Raw genomic sequence first — 23,145 nt, forward strand, 5'->3', positions numbered from 1 at the left:
ATACCGGTGTTTCCTCTGTCCTAAAAACGGCCTGATGATTTCCTTGTTCTATGAAGTCCCTCCTTCAGAAACACGTAACGAGTTCTGATTGGGCCAGCGCTTCCCGTGTTGTGATTGGACAGCAGCTTAGCGCACTTTGCCCGGAAAGGTCCCGCCTCTTACCATAATGGGGAGATGCAAGCGCTGAATGCGCGCTCTTCTCCACGTGGGAGAGCAACAAGACCACGCCCCCTTTTTTGCGTGTTCTTGTAGGCGGAGGGTTAGTCAACAAACGGTTCTAGTGACGTCATTACATCCCTGCACTTCCTGCTGTAGTCCAAACCGACCGTTCGCTGTTGGCTTTGAAAGGGAACTTCTGTTAAATAAAATATCTCGCTTGGCATTAAACTTTGAGCTTTATAATTTTACAGGTATTATTTATGCTCTAACAGCAACATTACACACTAACTAAAGTTTGAAAGATGGAATCGCGAAGAACGGGACCTTTAAACATGAAACTAAACTACCAGTAGGTGGCGACAGCGCAACCGTCAGTTCATATATTAGCCTATTATTATCCATTAATTATCCGAACAAACCTTAATCTCGAGCCCTGAAACTCATCAGAAAATGTAACGAAAATGTAATGGAACGTTGTAGAAATGTAGTGGAGTAGTAAGTAAAATATTTGCTGCAAAATGTAACGAAGTAAAAGTAAAAAGTATGCACTATTGATTCTACTTAAGTAAACTACAGATTTGTGAAAAATGTACTTAAGTAAAGTAACGAAGTATTTGTACTTCGTTACATTCCACCACTGCTCTGAAGGCAGCATTTTCCAGGTTTTGGACACAGGCTGTGTGTGCATGCTGATATAGGCATCGTATTCCAATAGGTAGACGTGATCAGCTGACAGTCAGCTGATGCGAGCTTTATTAACGTGACCTGCCATAACTAACGCTACGCTTGATTTATGTTAAGCAACTGCATGTTATAGGCTATTGTTTATGTAGCTACACTTTAAAAACAAACCAAGAACTCTTCCTGAATTAATTCTGTGTTGTTTTAAACATCACTCAAATCAGATAAGAAGCCATTGGCTCCTATAAGAAAGCAAATAGGTGCCAAATAGTTTTCTTTAAAGGGATAGTTCACCCAAAAATTTTAATTACCCCATGATTTATTCACCGTCAAGCCATCCTAGGTGTATTTGACTTTCTTCTTTCAGAGGAATACAATCAGAGTTATATTAAAACATGTCCCTTTTAGTGCAACATAAGAATATACATGTTTATTTTTTTAAACACTTAATTTGAGTCATCACATGTTTTCATCTGCAGCATCAAAATCACCTTTTTCATCCATTTTGTGGATGTCATGGTAACTAAGGTTCATTTAATGTGAGAACTGATTTGTTCTTTACACAGAATCTGAGCCAGTGTCACAGACCATTATGTCAGCATCACTTGGCCATTGAGTGTCGCTTGGCCTCCTCCTCAAGGCATCCTATAAACGTTGTCATATATCATGCACGCATCCAGTCTATTTTCTCCATTCATAATATCTGAGAGGTAAATTTGGTGAAATGCAGCTCTTCACATGCAATCATATAGGCGGCGCTGAATTATTTTTTTTAGCTCATACCATTCTTTTTCATCATGTAGACACAGGTTAAGTATAGGTTAAGTATAAATATAGTGCATATCTCTATATTTATTTTTTTCTAGCTAATTATTGAGTGTATAGTGACTGAATGGCTTTTCTGAGGTAAGAGTGGCGTTACGTGACATTGTTCTAAAGCTGTTTCATTGACGTCTTTCTGGGGATGAAATGCTGATTGAGTGATTACATAAGACATGATTCATTTTCTTTCATTCGTTTCTTTCAACATTCCGTCTGATGATCATTCATTTTTTATTTAGTGCTACAACAATCGCTCTGGTGGACATTCCTGCAGTAAGCATGCCAATAGCATGCTCCCTCAAACTTGCGACATCTGTGGCATTGTGCTTTGTAATAAAACTGCACATTTTAGAGTGGCCTTTTACTGTGGCCATGCTAAAGGCACAAATGCAATAATCATGCTGTCTAATCAGCATCTTTATATGCCACACCTGTGAGGTGGATGGATTATATTGGCAAAGGAGAAGTGCTCACTAAAACAGATTTAGACAGATTTGTGAACAATATTTGAAAGAAATGGGCCTTTTATGTAGTGTATATAGAAAAAGTCTTAGATCTTTGAGTTCAACTCATGAAAAATGGGGGCAAAAACAAAAGTGTTGCATTTATAATTTTGTTCAGTGTACATTGTTGCAGCTCCTCTCTTCCCAGTCTGTCAGTAATGCTCTGCTTTGTTCTTGTCCATATGAAGCCCCTCCTTCTGAAAAGCACAGTGTGCTCTGATTGGTTAGCTGGACCAGTGTACTGTGATTGGTCAACCACTTCAACTGTGTTTGGGAAATTTCCCGTGCCTTACCATAACCGCCAGTTTCAACATACTACTGTTTTTCCACTTTGTTTTGCGCAGGCCACTGGGAATTATATAAATGATGAATATTGTGACATGTTCATTCTTGGAAGACAAGACAAGACTACAATGGAGGCATTTCAGGGAGTTTAAAAAGTGCGCACTGATATAGAGAAAAACTTTGAACATAGTTGAACATGGAGAAAAGCATAATAGGACCCTTTGAAAAATCTCTTTTGATGAGTTTTCCTAGGCCGCATTCACACTGTTTTTGACCAATTCAGTATGACTATAAAATTAAATAATTATTACTTTTATTTTATTTATTATTATTAACTATAGTAAATAAAATAAGAAATATATTGTAGTAATACTATTGTACTAATTTTAATTTACTGTAAAATTACGATGCTAATATTTATCTATTGAATAATTCATTTTTCAAATGCTATATTATCAAGTTTTATAAATGTGTAAAAATAAATGTGCTGCTGGTTTCAGAGTGAAGGCAATATATGTTCATTTACATGCAGCTCAGCTTCTCAGAGTCGTTTTGAGATTCTCAAATACTTAATCATAACCTACACGTGTGTAAATATAAAATGCGCTTCACTCTGAAACCACACACGTTTACTCAATTAAATCGACAATCATATCACACGATACCGGTTTTATTTCAATATATTGTGCAATAAAACGCGGAAAACAATACCCTGGCTTTAATTATGCAGTCCTGCCCTCAGGTTTATGAATCAGCCATCAGGGTTTGAACATTTGACCTTTGGGTTACTGACCCTTCAACCGCTAACATACTACCATCACCCTACAGCCAAAGCATGTCCATGTTGCTGTTAGAACAGATCTACGAATTGAGTATTAATAGTGCTTTGAAATAAGCCTCAGCTCTTGCAGTTTTGCATATATGGCTTTTTATATCATGCATTTATACACCGATCAGGCATTCACTGAAGTAAATAGCGATGATTATCATCTTATCATGGCACCTGTTAGTGGGTGGGATATATTAGGCAGCAAGTGAACATTTTTGTACTCAAAGTGGAAAATGGGCAAGCGAAAGGATTTGAGCGAGCTTGACAAGGGCCAAATTGTGATGGCTAGATAACTGGGTCAGAGCATCTCCAAAACTGCAGCTCTTGTGGGGTGTTCCCGATCTGCAGGGGTCAGCATGTATCAAATGTGGTCAAAGGAAGGAACAGTGGTGAACTGGTGACAGGGTCATGCGTGGCCAAGGCTCATTGATGCATATGAGGAGGGAATGCTGACCCCTGTGGTCTGATCAAATAGACCAGCTATACTGTAGCTCAAATTGATCAAAATATTAATTTGGTTCAGATAGAAAGCTGTCAGAATACACAGTGCATCTCCGTTTGTTGTGTATGGGGCTGCATAACCGCAGACCAGTCAGGGTGCTCATTATGACCCCTGTCCACCGCCGAAAGCACCAACAGTGGGCACGTGAGCATCAGAACTGGACCACAGAGCAATGGAAGAAGGTGGCCTGGTCTAATAAATCACATTTTCTTTTACATCACATGGATGGCCGGGTGCGTGTGTTTCGCATACCTGGGAACACATGACACTAAGGAGGCACTATGGGAAAAAGGCAAGCCGGCGGAGGCAGTGTGACACTTAGGGCAATGTTCTGCTGAAACCTTTGAGCCTGCCATCCATGTGGATGTTACTTTGTACCTACCTAAGCATTGTTGCAGACCATTTACACCCTCTCATGGAAATGGTATTCCCTGGTGGCTGCGACCTCTTTTAGCAGGATAATGCGCCCTGTCACAAAGCTTAAATGGTTTGAGGAGCACAACAATAAATTTGAGGTGTTTACTTGGCCTCCAAATTCCCCAGATCTTAATCCAATCGAGCATCTGTGTGAAGTGCTGAACAAACAAGTCCGATCCATGGAGGCCCCACCTTGCAACTTCTAGGATTTAAAGGATCTGCTGCTAAAATCTTCAGGAGTCTAGTGGAGTCCTTGCCTCAAGTAAAAACGCTCTGTAAAATGGGAGCTAAGGCCAAGAGAGAATGGTGTTTCTTTTAACAAGCACTGCATCATGGTCTTCATAACAAAACACATACAGAAAACTCTCTTTGGCTGGCATGTAGAAAAATAGTAGTTTAAAAAAATAGTTTTCTTTGCCCTCTCTAATCCTCATGCTATCAGGCCAGGGTCAGGGCTGTTTTGCCAGCAAAAGGGGGACCAACACAATAATGGGTCATAATGTTATGCCTGATCGGTGTATATACAAGCAGATAAGTTCATCATTGCTGCGTTTGTCCTAGGCTGAGTCATTGGCAGTGTGTTGATCCTTTCCACCTTTTTCTTAGAAAATGCTTCCAGTAAGCATTAAGTATTAAAGTCAAATTGCTCCATTGCTTTTTAATGGAGCTCTTTTTGTTTGTCATCTGCAAAACCATGATATAAGAAGACAATTAAATGAGGCTGAGTTTGCTGTTTTTAAAAAATATTGATATTTCGATATGTACTGAAATATTTTGTACATAATTTCTACATTAGATACAGCGATACTAGCTGTTCTTTCTTGCTCTCCTCTCAGACCGGCAGTGAGTTGACATGAACCCTCTCATTCCCTCCGGTTATAGTGTTGGTGTGACTGAATTTTGTGGGTCTTAATACATTATATAGGCTACTCATCATTTACTAATGGTTTGATCATCATTTGTTCATGATTAACAATTTATTGAGATCATTTCAGTGATTAATAATATATTAACTAGTAACTTAACCATTTACTAAGGATCTGATTGATTATTTTATGAAATGCTATTTTTTTAAAGATAGGCCTAACTTATGACAGATTTGTAAATCGTTAGCATATTATTCATTTATGAATGTATAATCATGATTTGTAAATTATTAGCATTATCTACACTGTAAAAAATTATTTAGAAAAAAGTTACCTGGTTGCTTAAAATTTTGAGTTCATTGAAATTAAAATTTTGAGTTAATACAATGAACATTTTTTGAGCTTCGACAACCTTTATTCAAATATTATTAAAAGATTTTGTAAGCATATTGGGTAATTGTGTGTGTTTTATTTCTGATGATGCAGTGAAACATGCCAAATAGTGCTATTTTCACATATGTTTTATGTGGTTCGGATACAATAATATTTTGAGTTTCTATTTATTAAACAAATTTCCTTCATTGTATCAACTCAAATTTTTAATTTCAATAAACTCAAAATTTTAAGGCAACCAGGTTACTTACTTTTTTAAGTTAAACCAACAAAAAACAACCAACATTTATGAAATGCATTGTCATGTTTTGTAAATCATTAGTTCATCATTAACTAATCAATTGTAAATTACTTATAACTGAATCTACTAAATATATGTAAAATAATTAACAAATCACTCATTAATCATTAATAAACGCGTAGTCATGTTTCATAAATCATTAGTTAATTATTTACTAATCACTTGTAAATGACTTACAACTGAACGTTATTATAAAGTGTTACCGCATTTTTTTTCTCAGTGGTATCAAAAATTGTATCGAATAGCGATACTTTTCCAGGTATCGTATCGAAGTTAGAAATTCCAGTATTGTGACAACACTAGTTAGCTGTATTACATTCATTCATAAAAAACTAAAAACTGAAGGATCATAATCTCCTAAACATAAACGTCTTAATATAGTCATTTCGTAGAATCTCAAATGATGTCAAGTGTTTTAAAATGGTGATATGTAACTGATCAAATCATATAATGTATTATAAAGTGAAAATGGATCAAATCAAAAGTCATCCAATATAAAGTTGAGGATATTCTCTGAGGAATAATGACTGATTTGGTTATTTCATCCTTGGTGTATTGATTAGATGGTCATACGTGATAGATGGGTGGTTGGAGGGAATGGGTTGAAAAATAAGCAGTGATGTTTCAGAGGTTTCAAATTCTGAAGAATGATATCATGAATTTATTTTGATTTGTAAGCATCATAGACATAACTAGGTCATGTTTGATTCATGTGTCTGGTAGGGATTCACAATATGGAGGAAGAATCAATCAGTGTCAGTGATTTTAAGTTGATTTAAAACCAGAAAATGATGACATCCATTAACTTCCTGAGTATTAAAACCATCCTTATAGCTTATCTAGTGCAAAGTCTTTTACTGAAGGGACATTTTGTTAAAGTATGGTCTACTATTAATGACATTTTACTTGCAGATACTGAATCAGGACAACACATTTTTCTCTGGCACTCTTTACTTAAAGTGCCCCATTATGTTTTTTTTGAATATTTCCTTTCATGCGGTGCGTAATAGCTGTTTGTGACTGTAAACGTTCTGCAAAGTTGTAAAGCTGAAAGTGCACATAGTTATTGTCTTCCAAAAGAAAGAATTGACTCTGAACCGTCTTAATGAGTAGTTTTTAGTTCAGATCTTACTGCTTTACGGTTCTACATCACTAGAAGACACATTTGCATAATACCCGCCTATGATGTATGTTAAGCTTGCGAACAACTTGACCAGCCCTCAGACGTCATTTTACTGACTACTGCATCTTCATCATCAGAATAGCGCCTAGATTGATTTATCAATATGATATATCATATATGGTAAAATTTTCCCCCTTGTTGCTGTCTTTACAGTGTGTACAAATGCTGAGCTTTAGGAAGTCTTTGCAGTTGAAGTTGTTGGTAATGGACATTTATGGTTTTTGACACACGCTGTAAGCGGTAAACCTGTCACAACAGATTGAGCTGTCTGGCCAGTTAGAGCAGAATAGCTCGCGGAAAGGAGGGATCTAGAGAACTGATTCATCCATCGAATCGGTTGAAAATCATTGACCTTTGATGTATGTAAACCTTAGTCTAGAAATCTAGACGCACCCTAGCGGCAGCAAATCTAATCTGCCGCGAGTATCGTCTAGCAACTCTCAATACAGTTCTGAGCTGTACCAACCAAACTCTGGTCAGGCCAATCACATCGTGTATGGGGTCGGTGGGCGGGGCTTAACATAATAGCGGCCGAGTTGCGCTTGTGTGCTACTAGTAAACACAGTGGCTTTGACCGTGACTCTGGAAGACTTGGAGTTAAGCTTTTGTCTGAGAAAAGAACAAACAACGGCACTGAAATCATTCTTAAAAAGGGAAGATGTGTTCGGAGTTTTGCCGACGGGATACGGTGAATTTTTAATCTATCAATGAGCTCTGCTTCACATTGCTCTGGTTGGTTGTAGCGCTATCCTATCGTGTGCCGAGGGAGTTTGAAAGACAACCGTTTATCCCGCCTCTCGGATTGAGCCCTGTCAATAGTGAGTTTCCAGACCAAACATCTTGATGTGGGTCTGGCTTGTCAGGCTATGTAAACCTGTTTTAGGAGACCAAAACTAAACAAAATTAGGAGATTTTAAAATGACATAATAGAGGGGCAACTTTAAACTTAGAGCTGCAAGATTAATCAAGATGGTGATCTTGATTCAAACACCCACATGATTTCTAAATGACAACGATTTGCCTGTTTTTATTAAACCTTTGACAAGGAGAGCAATTGTCATGTATAAGTATGAAACTGCTTAAGTATCGTCTTTTCAGGTATCGTTATTTCTGTCTTACAAAAGCTCATATTATCACAGAAGCACTGGAATAAAAGTGTATAGATGTGATATAAACACTGATGTCTACAGTAGCGATCAAAATAGAGAAAATCACCTTTTGAAAGTAACATTACGCCACCAGGTTAGACTTTAAAGTAAACAGATGTATTTTTAATCGAATCATTCATTCAAGAAATGTGATCAAAAATGCTTATTCATCCAGTAATGAAACAAGTGAGGTATTTATGAGTGAGCCATTGAATCATTCATTCAAACAGATGAAACATTTTAAATAGACTGCAGCATTTAACATTTTGTTCAAACCTTTGGTAAATTACATACTGGTTTGTTTAGCTGATTCTCAGTTTATTTAGAATCATGCAGCTCTACTTAAACTGCGTTCAAAAAAATAAGTCTTGCATCAGAAAAACTGATATATAGAGAATATTTTTTGTTGTTGTTGCTGTTTCTTTTACTATGCACTCTGCTACCCACTCAAGTGGTTTTGCAACCCACCGATTGAGAAACACTGTTCTAAGCGAAGAGCCAGTTTAACTGGCTGCTTTAGTCCTGGTTTAGGAGTGTGAGATTTAACCATATTTGCAGACTATTTGCTGGACGCTGCTCTTATAGCTGGTTGTGCTTGAGCTGTTTGTTGTATTTTCCTTTTGAGGAAACACCCACAACCTGCATAATTGAGTGCACTCAGTTTAAAAGAAAAATACTCTCACAAGGTGCTTCCTCATTTTGACAGCAGGTTTGGCACTGCTTGGCCGTAATGACACGCTTTAGTGCACTTTAGGGGCCTTTCCCACAGTAGCAGCTGAACATTTATGCACCACTGATATTAAAAGTGCACTCAGTTGTTTAGAATTCTTGTTTTCTCTGGCTGACATGGCATTGGTCGTAGATTTAAAAATTATCCAGTATCATACAGACACAAAAGATGCCCTTGCAGAGATAGTCTTTTAAAAGGCACTTTGTTGCCCATGACCATGATTTATGCCACAACTAAAAGCATCTGAAAATGGGATAAAGTGAGTAGTATTGAGTCGTGAACAGGACAGTCACTATGATACAAACAAACACAAGTACATCTAATTTATTTTGGGGATTCTTTGCTACTTACTTTATCTTTAGGCTAAGTATTGCTAATAATGAGACTTGTGGCTAGTTTTACATATATATGCATTTTAAGTTGTAAGGAGTGTGACAATCTATATTCCATATATACAATATTTTTGTAATTCTTTTCTAATTTTTATACATGCAGTTTTCCTGAGCTCATTTTAAGTGACACATTGAAAAGAATATTTGTAATTTGTATTATGCCCTTTTATAAAGTCATAAAGCATATACTTTCATGCTTGATTGTTCAAAAAACATTATTTTTTCACATATCTGACATTACAGCACCGTGAGCTCTACTCAGATGTAAATATTAAGGATGGCGTAATTTTTAAAACCAATTCAAGGCTGATTCAGACTTCAGAATGTTAACAAACGAGGATCGTGCAGAATTGATTTCATGCACAGACTTTGCATCAGAATTTTCTTATGCATTTTAGATACGAAGTATCTGTCAGACCTGTCAGAAAACTATGGTGATACAAAGAGTAACTGATCACAAAGCCATGGTTAATTTGACCTCAACATTGACCTCTACTAAGGACAGTCTTAGCAAAGCGAGAGTTACAAAAGCTACAGTAAGCACTGTATCAACACTGTCGGATAGCAGTCGAGCGGAGCCAGGCAGCTTTTTGCTTTGTTTATATTGTAGCAACAACCTAAAACTTATAATTTGAACTGTTAATAATAGCGGAACTAGAAATAATAAGACATACTTACAATTTGTGATCCACAAACATCAGATTGTCCCGACAAAGTGGGAACTGCTCCATTTCAGGAGAAGCTTTTGTGTGTAGCCTGCATTGTACTCTCTCTTAGTTTCTGGAAGCTGTTCTCTGTAAATTGTGCAGCGCACAGATAAACTTTGAGGATATAATATTCAGGAACAGTGTTTAAAATTTATTTTAAAGAGTTTGTCAGCCTTAGGAAGGTCAAACAAATGATTTTTGGAAACAGGGTGGTCTTCTCTATTGGAGCTCAATCAGACCTTGCTTTTATGTGTATTCTGTGGCCAGACAAAAAGATAAAAAAAAATTGTGAGCAAAAATTGTGACCTTATAATAAATTTGGTGATCACAACAGTTATTTAAAGGTCCCGTTCTTTGCGTGTTTTCGAAGCTTTGATTATGTTTACAGTGTGCAATATAACATGAGTTCATGTTTCGCGTGTAAAAAAACAGTATTTTTCACACAATTTACTTATCTGTACAGCGCTGTTTCCTCTGTCCTAAAAACGGCCTGATGATTTCCTTGTTCTATGAAGTCCCTCCTTCAGAAACACGTAACGAGTTCTGATTGGGCCAGCGCTTCCCGTGTTGTGATTGGACAGCAGCTTAGTGCACTTTGCCCGGAAAGGTCCCGCCTCTTACCATAACGGGGAGATGCAAGCGCTGAATGCGCGCTCTTCTCCACGTGGGAGAGCAACAAGACCACGCCCCCTATTTTGCATGTTCTTGTGGGCGGAGGGTTAGTCAACAAACGGTTCTAGTGACGTCATTCCTGAAGGAAGTGCAGGGGTGTAGTCAAAACCGGTCGTTCGCTGTAGGCTTTGAAAGGGAATCTCTTAAAATAAAATATCTCGCTTGGCATTGAACTTTGAGCTTTATAATTTTACAGGTATTATTTATGCTCTAACAGCAACATTTCACACTAACTAAAGTTTGAAAGATGGAATCGCGTAGAACGGGACCTTTAAATTATATTTTGATTGTAAATTCCTATAAAATGCTGTACCATATTTAATGAAGTAGAAACATGAGCCTTGTTTAGCTGCAGCTCTTAAACATACTCAGAAATAGCGTGTTATTCCTGCTCAGAGAATAATTATTGTGTTAGAGGAGTGAAGATCACAGGCTGACATGCTGTCAATGTGTCTTAAATACATGTTTTACCCTGAGCTAAAAACATGTATCCTCAGTCTTTGCTCACTGTTGTGAAATATCTGGATTGTCAGAATTGGTTCATCCTCAGTTCACCCTTATTTTATGAACTTCTTGTCTTAAAGAAACACTGATTTTTTGGGACTTTAGCTTGCTCACTGACTGTATCCCCCAAAGTTAGATAAGTCCATACGTACCATTCTCATCTCCGTTCATGCCATAACTCTGTCTGACGCACCCACCGCTAGCCTAGCTTAGCACAAAGATTGGAGGTAAACGGCTCCAGCTAGCTTATTGCTTAATAAGTGACAAAATAACGGCAAGATTTTCCTATTTACATGTTGAGATGTGTATAGTTACATCGTGTACTAAGATTGACGGAATCTTATATGGCTAGGAACTATATTATCATTACTGCGTAATAATCCAGGAAATTTGCTGCCGTGCCATGGGTGCAGCGGCGCAATGATATTTTGCAGCGCGCATACATGAATGGTATGTATGGACTTATCTAACAATATTGTATATTTTGGTGCCTAACTTAAGCGTTTCTAATACTGTAGCACTTATAGGGACAAGAACATGAAACTTGTGTCCTTTTTACAAAAAAATAAAGGACACAAGTTTCATGTTTTTTTTCCTTGTAAGTGCTACAGTATAAGTCTAGTCACCTTTATTTCTATAGCGCGTTATACAATACAGATTGTTTCAAAGCAGCTTCATATTAACAAACAGGAAAATAACAATGAGTGATGCAAGCATTTTAAATGACAAGACAAGTCCAAACTCTGTTTTAAAGCTACTTTAAAAATACTCAAAGAATAGTGCCATTATTCAGCTAAAGTCAGTTTATAGTTGATTTCAGTTCAGTAACTGTAAAGTTCATCAGATATGTTCAACTCTATCTATTAGCAGCTCTACAAAAGACAATTTTTTTTTTTTTAAACTTTGAGTCAGTTCAATGTTGATTCAGTTCAGTTCAAAAACAGTGTCGATGTCGCAAAATTCAGTCAATTATAAAACAAGTTAAATCGACTATAAAGAAACTTTGCTAAAAACCATGATGTCTTTGTTCTGCTCAGTTCAGGATTTGTTCTCATCCAAAGCTCAGTGGGAAGACAAGTTCTCCTTTGATACCATCTCTATAAAATATAATGAACGCTGTGGTTTATGGGGAAGCACACTGGATGTGGCAGGTAGATGACATACAGCATCCTAAAATTCAACAAAATTATTACACTTATTTTTTTCTATGAAAGTACACATAGTGCCCAGCTATGAGGTACATCAATTTATTCCTCTCCATTTAGCTCCAATCACACATTATTTTGAATAACTTAATGTTTTCTCAAAACAAAGCTTTCAGACATTGTTACCAAGGGACACACATGATGTAGAATAAAAGATGCAATGTTTATAGGAGTCAAAATCTACTAAAAGAAATGTATTATTCAATAAAACAAATCATGTAAAAATATAGAAATTTAATACTGAAATATTAAAATTTGTATCAAACTTTTATAATTGCCTTAATCTTTTAAGAAACTGAGAAGATTCAAAATACATTATATAAAATTAATAATAATAATAATTTTGGCCAGAGGTACATCCCTACTCTTTTTCCGAAGGACATCCTGGGATTTTTAATGACCACAGAGAGTCAGGACCTCGGTTTAATGTCTCATCCGAAAGACGGAGGAGACGTTATTAAAATCTGAAATTAAAATTCATAATATGTAATACATCAGTCGAATTGGCCGATTACAGTGGCACATCTAAAGATCACTCATTTAACAGTTCATCTATTGCCAAAATTCTGGAAAAAAAATCTTTATAAAAAATAGAAAATCAGTGAAAATATTCAAATCAGGAATGTCAGAATCAGAAGGTGTAGTTTGTGCATAAAAATATTTCTGTCAAAACCAACACCTGTTTAGCTGCATTTTGAAGTTTCATTCAATTTCAGTGAGTGAAGTGCATTTGTAGTCTATTGAGTGAAGATGTATCACGTACTTTATGGTCTCTGACAGACTTGAAGCATCTCTGGCCACCATTTTCTCTCTCTTCTCGGAAAGTTATGATGGATTCAAAACATCCGAAAGTGCAGGTTTTCCAGGAATTGCGAATATTCCCTGGACTGCTGCTTTTCATAAAATACGGAAGGTAATAATTATTAATTTCTTGACCAGCAAGTATTCAGTTGAGTGATTGATGGCCATGCTTGAGTTGTGTCTGTTTCTACTTCTAATACTCCAACTGACAGCCAGCCTAAGTTTTTGACGGACATGATAGCATACACGTAAAGGGTGCGCAATGTTGGATTTTAAAACGTGTTATAGACATTATACATGCTTTATGCTTAGTTATTTTTTATTATCATTATACTTATTTCATGGAGTGATTTCGTGATTTTCGATATCACATGTTATTTAGAGACTGACATGTTTGGCTCTACAAAAAGATTACATTCAGCTGTTGCAAGTTCATTGACTTGGAAAAACAAGTTCCTTCCTTTTTTACCAGGAAAGGAGTGGTTTTGATGAAGTAGTCTCTTATAACAACAATCTTTTATTGAAACCCATGAAAATGCAGGTCCTGTTTAATAGTGAAAATCACATTTGTTGTTTCATTATTACCCCAGATTTTGACTCATAGGCAATGTGTCAGTATCAAGTTTGTTTGACAGCACAAGCAAAGCCTTGGCTGTATATACAGTTTCGTAATAAATGTCACCATTTATAATCTTTAATTTTGCACAGTTTCACCACCTTCAAGCTCCTCATTGTTCCATTGTTCTTTTTTGAAGAAGTGCAAAGACCTTTGTGAAACTTTATTCTGTATGAATGAAGTGTTGTGTTTGATACATGTGCCTTTACCTTCATATTGCATTTGAACAATCGGTTTTTAGGCTATATGGTTCTGAAAATATTTTACATTTAAAATATCTAAAAACATAATGTGTTGAAAGCATAATGTAATTAGTAAAAACATATTGGAAAAAATGTATATAGTATTTAAACTGTATATAGTATTTAAATGTAACTAAATGTAATAATTGTATCACATGACATTTTCCAACCTGATTATCAATCAATCAATCAATCAATCAATCAATCAATCAATCAATCAATCAATCAATCAATCAATCAATCAATCAATCAATCAATCAATCAATCAACTTTATTTAGAGCACTTTTACAATGACGATTGTTTCAAAGCAGCTTCACAGTGTTAAACAGGACAATATTTCAACAAAATTTAATTCGGCTGTACCGTTGTTCTGGAGAAAACCGTGATGTTATCATCTTATTTTAATTTATCATATAGCGACAATGTTGGCAGATACGTTTTATAGTTTATAGAATTAAATAAGACCTAATAAATGAATTTTATTTGTATATTTAGTTGAATAACTTAGATCATAATTTTAGTGTCCCCAACTGAGCAAGCCAAGCCAAAGGCGACAGTGGCAAGAAACCAAAACTCCATCAGGGCATGAGGGAGAAAAATAAACCTTGGGAGAATCCAGACTCAGTTGGGGTGCCAGTTCTCCTCTGGTCTATAATCAAACCGTGTATGATTATTTTTCTGGCAACCTTACAGGTCAGAAATCATATTAGATCGGAATATTAGAAATTTCTGGGTATCATGCAAGAGACGGGTTTATTGAGGATGCCGCGTCGATTACACAAGAATATAAATAATAGAAAGATCGTCACACCGTAGATGGGTTTATTGAGGATGACTTGCTGGATTATCCTTATTGACTAGGAGTGTAGGCATGTGCTATATAATATAATTTCCTGTTTTGTTTGTTTTTCTGCATGCTGTTCACAATGGATTGCACCTCAGGACATTTTGAGCAAGTCAAAGATGACAGCATTCATTCTATTCCTGAGTCTATGACTAAGAATGCTAAGTAACATCTTATGAGGTTTTGAGGTGCAGTCATAACGCAATAATGAAAGCTCAATGAGTGTTCTTCTAACTGCTCCTAGAACTTTGCGTTATTGTCACATGCCTGTCCTGTTTTGTGTGCACATGTGGGTTTTGTCATGTCTCCGGTCTACTGTCAACCCCGCCCTTCTTGTTATCTGATTATTGGTTAATTTTCTGTCACGTCACAAACAAGGGAAAATGGTGCGAGGACTCAAGTGCAGAAAATGATTAAATATTTATTTATAACAAATAAAACATAAATGCAAAACAAAACCCACGAGGGGGAAAACGTAACTAGAAAACACATAAACTGAAACTGAACACATACCACAAGGAAGTCACAGGGGAACGGAAGACGTAGACAGTACACAAGGATCCAACACAGACTGACAAACACAAGGAGCTTATAAGGGGAAGAAATCAAGAGGGAACAGGTGGGGCAAATTAACCAATAATCAGATAACAAGAAGGGCGGGGTTGACAGTAGACCGGAGACATGACAAAACCCACATGTGCACACAAAACAGGACAGGCATGTGACAGTTATGCTCAAAACTGTTTGAGTGGAATAACATTCAGTTTCATTTTCATGGCCATAAGGACATTTTGTACATCAGACAACTGAACAGAGATATCTCCAATCACAACTGACTGGAAAAGGTGACCTTTAAACAGATCGACTCAAGTCTTTTGTGGAGATCTTGGACTAGTCAATAACTGGATTTATCACTAGATTTTACTTCCTGACTCTTAGCTCAGGGAAGCTGCTGTTAATCTCAGTAATGGGTTTCCTCTGTCAGATCCGAAGCTGACGTTAAAAACACGCTCAGCTCTGAAGCTGACGTTAGACTTTGAGCTTGTTTTATAGATGGGGTCTGATAAAGATGTCTGAATCAGAAGGCACTGGTATTTCCACAGTCCGTGAACTCTGATCTTGACAAACAGGGGAAGACAGGCAAACCTAAACTCTGAGGTCAGACTTTCACTAAGACTGACTTCTCTTGTGAAATTGAAAGCGGAAACCGTTTTATTCCGCATGGAGTTCAGTTCCAGTAATTCCACATGCGCCGTCATGTGGCTAGATTGTGGTCAATTACTTGCCAGCTACAAAAGACACTGGTATTAAAAAATCAGCCCCGTTTCTGGAAAGAGAAACATTCCTGAGCCGCCTGGAGCAAGTCATAGCGACCGGCCTCCTGCGGGAGCGTCAGCGTGATGACAGGAACACTAGATTCACACAGACAGCCTTATACTCATGCCGCTGGCTGGATTTAAAGAAACAGTTTACTCTAGAATCAAAAAGGTTCATTTACTCACCATTGCCCCAATTCTGTATGACTGACTTTCTTCTGTGGAACTCTAGCAAATCTAGCACAATGTTCACTTTGCTCTTTTCCATACAGTGAAAGTGAAGTCCTCTGAAGGATATGTTTTCTGTGTGAGGTGCACATGAAAATAAAACTGTTCACAGAAATCTTTATTTGCATTTCTAAACTTAGTGCATTAGTTCGGCATCATTGTTGTGAAACCTGCTGCAACACGTTTTGCCTCAGCATATTTGAATATATACAACTGCAAACTGTGGAGGAGGGGAAAGACTTTCAAGTAAAATAAGTTAATTTTGCATGTTCTTTTTACAAGCTATCATATAACTCGGGAAGATCAATATAGCACACAAGACATATTTGTTTTGACCGCATCTATCATGTAAAACTGTACTTTGAGCACCACTGAATTTGGAAGAATTCCTCGCTTTGGTCAAATGCACAAATGACTCTTTGCAAAAACATATTTTGGGGCAACTCAGAATGAGCCTATATTGGAACCAGCCTTGTCTCCCTAAAAGCCAGTAAAGTTAATATTATATCAGTATAATGCATGGAAGTTTAACTGTGGTTTGTTCTTGCAGGGAGAAGCATTTGATCGTGTTGGCAGCTCCTCTGCACACGCACAGAGTGTTGCCAAAGCCAAGTACGAGTTTCTCTTTGGAAAGAAAGAAGACACAAGCTCATCAGATAGCGGTACTTTTATGTTTTTGCATATGTTTTCTTGCATGTGATTATTGTGTGTATTGTGTTACTGGTACATTGAAACTGTATGAAACACTTCACCATTTTCTCTATCACTTCTGTTTGTGATGCTATTTTTACTGCTGCTAATATTCTTCTCTTCTAAACGTGTGACATCTGTGTGGTTCCTTATGACGTAATCAATAAAAACACAGAAAAAAAATTATTCCATAGTTTTTTATTCCAAATACTACTTAAAGTAAATTAAACTAAATACATCCATTTATACCAACAAATTAATGTGTTAAATCAGATCATAGACCATAAAAAAGATGGATGACACTCATCTTTTTTTACTTTCTTACACTGAAGAAATGTCAAGTAGAGCCGCTATATTAGAACTTTGCTCAGAGAAACTGTCAATCATGACGTCACACTCGCAGTTTTTATTGCATCAAATAACAAACTAAAACCAAACTAATTGAACTAAAATGAACTAGCTAAAATGAGAGAAACCATCTTTGAAATATATATTATTTGAAATAATATTATTTGAAGTGTAATTTGATTGTTTCGTTTGTATCCCCTCCCTTTATATTACACGGAGAAGGCGGGTTTATGAGCTATACTGGGACCACCTGGGGGCGATCGAGACACTTTGGCTTCCCTTTTCAAGACTTGTGTGGCACGAGTAAGACAATACATAGGGTCAATAGGGTTATTTTTTATAGTAATAATAATACATAGTACCTTATACACAATGCACGTTTGAGAGTCAGTTCCAAAATTGCGATTTAATGTAGTGATAATTATAGCAACATTTAGGCTTTAGTTTAACCTGTTCGAAATCTGCTATTTTGATAGCCTTTTAAGCCAGACCCACATCAAGATTACCATGTCTGGAAACTCACCATAGACAGGGCTCAATCCGAGGGGCGGGATAAACAGTTGTCTTTCAAACTCCCTCTGCACACAATAGGATAGAGCTACAACCAACCAGAGCAATGAAGGTGAAGCGGAGCTTGTTGACAGATGAAAGTTTCGCCGTATCCGGTCAGCTAAACTCCGAACACATCTGCCTTTCTTAAGAATGACTTCAGCGCCGTTGTTTGTTCTTTTCTCAGAGAAAAGCTTAAAGGGGTACTTCAGCGCTGGGGAGATGAATCTGTATTTAAACTGGGTCATCAATGTAGCATATTTTTGAATTTGGTGCCTTCTAGTCTGAGAAAAGACAGAAAATGTATTTTTGTCTCATGAGGATGAAAGACTACAATTCCCAGAATGCTTCGCTGCCCTGTGAGGCCATTCCCAAAGCCACCTACTTGATTACTGTGACTGAGTTGGAGAAGACACTACAATTAAAAACTGAACGTGTCTGAGTGAGTCACCGTGCGAGTATCACAGCACTGAGCACTAACTGCAGGAGTCAGATAAATGAGCTGAATGAGCTCTCATGATGAGAGCTGAGGTAATCGCGACTACACTTGCGGCATACATTCACAACGCGAGTTCAGTCTGGCGCGTTTCAGTTCAGTTGAGCTGTGAGTGTAATCTCCCATCCCCCATGCGCGGATTCAAAACATGCGGAAAACTCTGCTGGCTGTAGTCTTTAGCCTTTGGCCAAACATTCCTCCTATGATGCTAATATCGTCAATTTGCATCATAGGAGGAATTTTTCCAGAAATAAAATGCATAAATCTGTTGTCTCAGGGGGATATGAGGGGGGAAAGCACAATCTTTTGAATATACTCAGGGTTTCTACTGATACAAAGCCATAAGCTAATCGCTGAAGTAACCTTTTAACTCCAAGCCTTCCAGAGTTGCGGCCAAAGCTGATTTGAAAGACCGCCGTTCGCCAGCTTCTGAGCTTACTAGTAGCATGCAAGCGCAACTCTGCTGTCATGTTAAGCCCCACCCACCGACTCTATACACGATGTGATTGGCCTGACCACACTTTGGTTGTTACAGTTCAGAACTGTATTGATACTCGCGGCAGATTAGATTTGCTGCCTCTAGGTTGCGTCTAGATTTCTAGGCTACTATTTTGACAATGCCAATGCAATTTTAAGTAAACCACTGACTCATGAAACTGCTTCTGTTAAACACTAGACAGCATATTTTCTTTCAGTGTTGCCATTATACTGTGTATTGTAAGTATCTTTGGCTTGTTTTTTCATGTAAGTTGTTTATAAAAATTCTGAAATACTATGGGTCTTATTTACAGAATACAGTAATGTATTTGGTTTCATTTTGGTCAGTGAAGTGGCTTATTTCGTCACACCCATTTTTTTTTTTAGCAAGATCTGGCAACACTGGTCTTTTGGGTGAGTAATGTATGGGATTTCCCTTAGACCACAGGGCTCATGAGAAACTTTGGTGAGAGAGACCGTATCAAAAAAAGATTCAGTGAAGAGATATACCTTTTGTTTTCTAGCATCTTATGTGTATTGGCATCCATTTTTGAGCTGCCTTTTTTTTGAAAAGAGAGTAAAGTCACTGCATTATCGATAAGTTGTTCCGATTTTATATAAATGTGATTGTCACTGGTATAATTCAGTTGTGTAATGTGGATATCACTGACCTCCACTGTATGAATGTGAGTAAACTCTCAGTAAAGGCATGGCAACTGTATTGAGCTGCTGTGTGTTTTAAGCACCACACACAAGACGCGCTCCTCCAAGATCTTAGTATTTCCTTATCACTGGTGTGTCATGCTTTCAGTGGCATTGGCGGTCATGATGAAACCTGTTTCAGAAGTGTAGATGAGTCACTAAGCTTATAGGCTCACAGTTTCCTTGTACTTCTATAAATGACACAGAAACCAACAGAGCACAGCAGTGACCTTACATCCCAGTTCATATAATCTACTGTGCACTTGAAGCAAAGCTTCTCGATCTGGACTCTAGGGACCCCCAGGGATTCTGCACAATATTTATGAAAATATATACTTCTGAAATATTTCTCACAAGTAATTTTAAGTCTTATAATGTTTGTCTTGATAGTAATTGTTAAGACAGTGAATTGGTAGACAAGCCCTGCTTTGTTGGCTGCTTTTAAAAAAGGTTAATTAAGAAACCAGTTTTTCAGATAGGGTTTTAAATGCTAAATCAAAATATGCTATCAGTGTCACTGTGCCAAAAATGCTGTCCAAAAAGCAGCATCATTCAGTTCTTTGAGAATTGCATCTGGTAGAAATTCTACTGATTGTACTCTAATAATCAGTGGTGTGAGTTTGGTGCAGGGCTACATTTCTGCCTGTCTATTTGTCTTTCTTCCTGTCTGCCTGTCTGTCTTATCTATCACTGTCTGCCTATCTTTCTGACCATCTCTCTTTCTGTCTGCCTGCTTGTCTGTCTGTCCGTCCATCTGTTTTCCTGCTTGCCTGTCTATCTATCTATCTATCTATCTATCTATCTATCTATCTATCTATCTATCTATCTATCTATCTATCTATCTATCTATCTATCTATCTATCTATCTATCTATCTATCTGTCTGTCTGTCTGTCTGTCTGTCTGTCTGTCTGTCTGTCTGTCTGTCTGTCTGTCTGTCTGTCTGTCTGTCTGCCTGCCTGCCTGCCTGCCTGCCTGCCTGCCTGCCTGCCTGCCTGCCTGCCTGTCTGTCTGTTTATATGTTTATCTGTCTGCCTGCCTGCCTGCCTGCCTGCCTGCCTGCCTATTTTAAATTAAATCTAAATTTTGTTCATTAGAGTCCATGGTTTTATCATTTCAAACCAGTCATCAAATGGCTTACTTATGCCTGTGAATTTTGTATCTCTTTTTTTTCTTCAATAAATGCCACTGGCTATAATATTTTATTTATTTTTACATTCAGACATTTCTAAGTGTGGCACAATTTGTATCTTAATCTTAATCTCACACACTGAACTGTATGAGCTGTATTGTAAACCTGATGCTCAGATTTTGATTATATTTTTATAGTCTGTTAAATCATCTTTAGTCAAATGCTGCCACCTGGTGAAGAGAGTTTCTGTTCTGAACAAATATGAATGATGCTTAAAGTTTCAGCAGGTTCACTGTTAGACAGTTAGATGTGTAATGTTTTATAGACCCTCACATTTAAACCGTTGCATTAAAAATACAAATCACACACATACATTGACTTGATTACACTTTTTTTCTGTATTGAGAGTTTAATTTCTGTATTAAAATTCATTTTTATTATTTTATCATAATCTTTCATTGTTAGTTCTTAGGGGTAAAAATGCTCATTGGTAAATTAAAAATGTCAGAAGTCTTTTAAAGGAGAATCATATGGTGTAACCCCCATGCAGATTGTCAAAGTCAATAAGTCTCTTAAAATAGCAAATAATTTGAATTAAATTATTATTGACCATTTCAGCAGGTTCTTAAAGGTGCAGTGTGTAATATTTAAGACAATCTATTGACAGAAATTTAATATCACATATAGACTGTAATATAGAGATAATCTATACAGATTATAATATCATATCAAAACTATGTTTTCAGTGGTTTAGACCTTACATAATGAACTGTTAGGTTTTTATTTCTTTAGAATGAGCCATTTCTATCTACAAACACTGCTGGTCCCCATACAGTGAAGTCACCATTTTGCACCGCCATGTTTCTACAGTAGCCCTAACAGACAAACTGCTCTACAGAGTGCTAGCTACTCTCTGCTGTTTCTTTATAAAATTGCTTTAAGCAATTTGTACAGCGCACCTTAAAAGGATTAGTTCACCCAATTACTCACCCTCGTGCCGTTCCAAAGCCATAAATATTTTGAAAATAAAATAATATTGATGATGAGTCTTTTGATATTAAAATTGTGTCTCACAAACTTTATTCAAATTGTCATTTCAGATGTGTTAGAACTTTTTCAGACTTGAGCATAGAAACGCTAGTTATTTATTTACAATTTTTACCTGACTACCAGATCTAGTGTGAGGAAATAAGCACAGAAAGGCCAGATACAGCTGCTGTGTGGTGTTAGCACATGATCACACTCCCCATCCTCCTCATCAAAGTAGCCGGTGTAACCCACATCTGGTAGCCGAGTGTTGTTCTTTGCTCAGGTTTTAAAGAAAAAGAAAAGTTTAAATCGCTTAAAACAGACGCGATAGTTGATTCGAACGAGTGATGTTCCACGGCGGTATCCATCTTTGTAATGTACAAAATTTGCTTTGTTTTTCTTCGTCTTCGCAAAATCTTGTAAAGCCCGCGCCAACGTTTCTGATTGGTGCCGCAATTTAGACGGATTAGAAATGGGCTTGAATGGGATCTTTGCCAGACTACTTGCAGAGTAAATCTAAATTTGCCAGAAGTTGTCTGGGTTTTACCAGGCTAGTTCCGAAGATGAACGAAAGTCTTACGGGTTTGGAACGACACGAGGGTGAGGAATTTAATGACAGAATTTTCATTTTTGGGTGAACTAACTCTTTAACATTCCACACCCAAACCATATGAATAGTAACTCTGAAAACGGCATGATTATGGCAAAATAATCGTGACCAATGTCAGAAGGGTTTCTGGCCTTGATCTAATTTCTTTCTAATTTGTCTGATTGATAACAGTATGATCTACCTAAAATGTCTGTTTTTCATTTGTATACATCAAATCCCATGCAAGTTTCTCTTTCTTTTGTTGTCCATTCTCTTTTACACTGGTTTTATATCAGGCAGACAGTCTTGCTCCACTTAAAGGTTTAGTTCGCCCAAAAATTCTGTCAATAATGACTTACCTAAATGTCGTTCCACACCCGTAAGACCTCCGTTCATCTTCAGAACACAGTTTAAGATATTTTATATGTAGTCCGAGAGCTTTCTGTTCCTCCATTAAATGTATGCTATGTACGGTATACTGTCCCTTTCCATAAAGGTAATAAAAACATCTTTAAAGTAGTCCATATGTGACATCAGTTGGTTAGTTAAAATCTCTTGAAGCATCGAAAATACATTTTAGTCCAAAAATTAAAAAAACTACGACTTTATTCAGCATTGTCTTCTCTTCCGTGTTTGTTTTTTAATCCGCAAACAAAGATTCGAACAGTTATGAATCAGCGGATTGATTCAGAATTCTTCAAGAGATTCTAACTAACCAACTGATGTCACATATGGACTACTTTGATGATGTTTTTATTACCTTTCTGGAAAGTGACATTATACTGTA

General features: G+C 37.0%; 1 protein-coding gene across 2 annotated transcripts in view; it reads left to right on the top strand.

The window, feature by feature from the left end:
* Positions 1–23,145, top strand: part of psd3l (pleckstrin and Sec7 domain containing 3, like) — a 189,029-nt gene that overhangs the window by 11,884 nt on the left and 154,000 nt on the right. The window contains exon 2 of one of the 2 annotated variants that reach the window (XM_067432949.1): positions 16,898–17,009. The exons of the other annotated variant lie outside the window; for it this stretch is intronic. Within the exon in view, the coding sequence (XP_067289050.1) occupies positions 16,898–17,009 (112 nt within the window). The remainder of the gene's footprint in view (positions 1–16,897; positions 17,010–23,145) is intronic. 2 annotated transcript variants of the gene reach the window in all.

The sequence above is a fragment of the Pseudorasbora parva genome, chromosome 23, assembly GCF_024679245.1.
Source record: "Pseudorasbora parva isolate DD20220531a chromosome 23, ASM2467924v1, whole genome shotgun sequence".
In the NCBI taxonomy this organism is placed as follows: domain Eukaryota; kingdom Metazoa; phylum Chordata; class Actinopteri; order Cypriniformes; family Gobionidae; genus Pseudorasbora; species Pseudorasbora parva.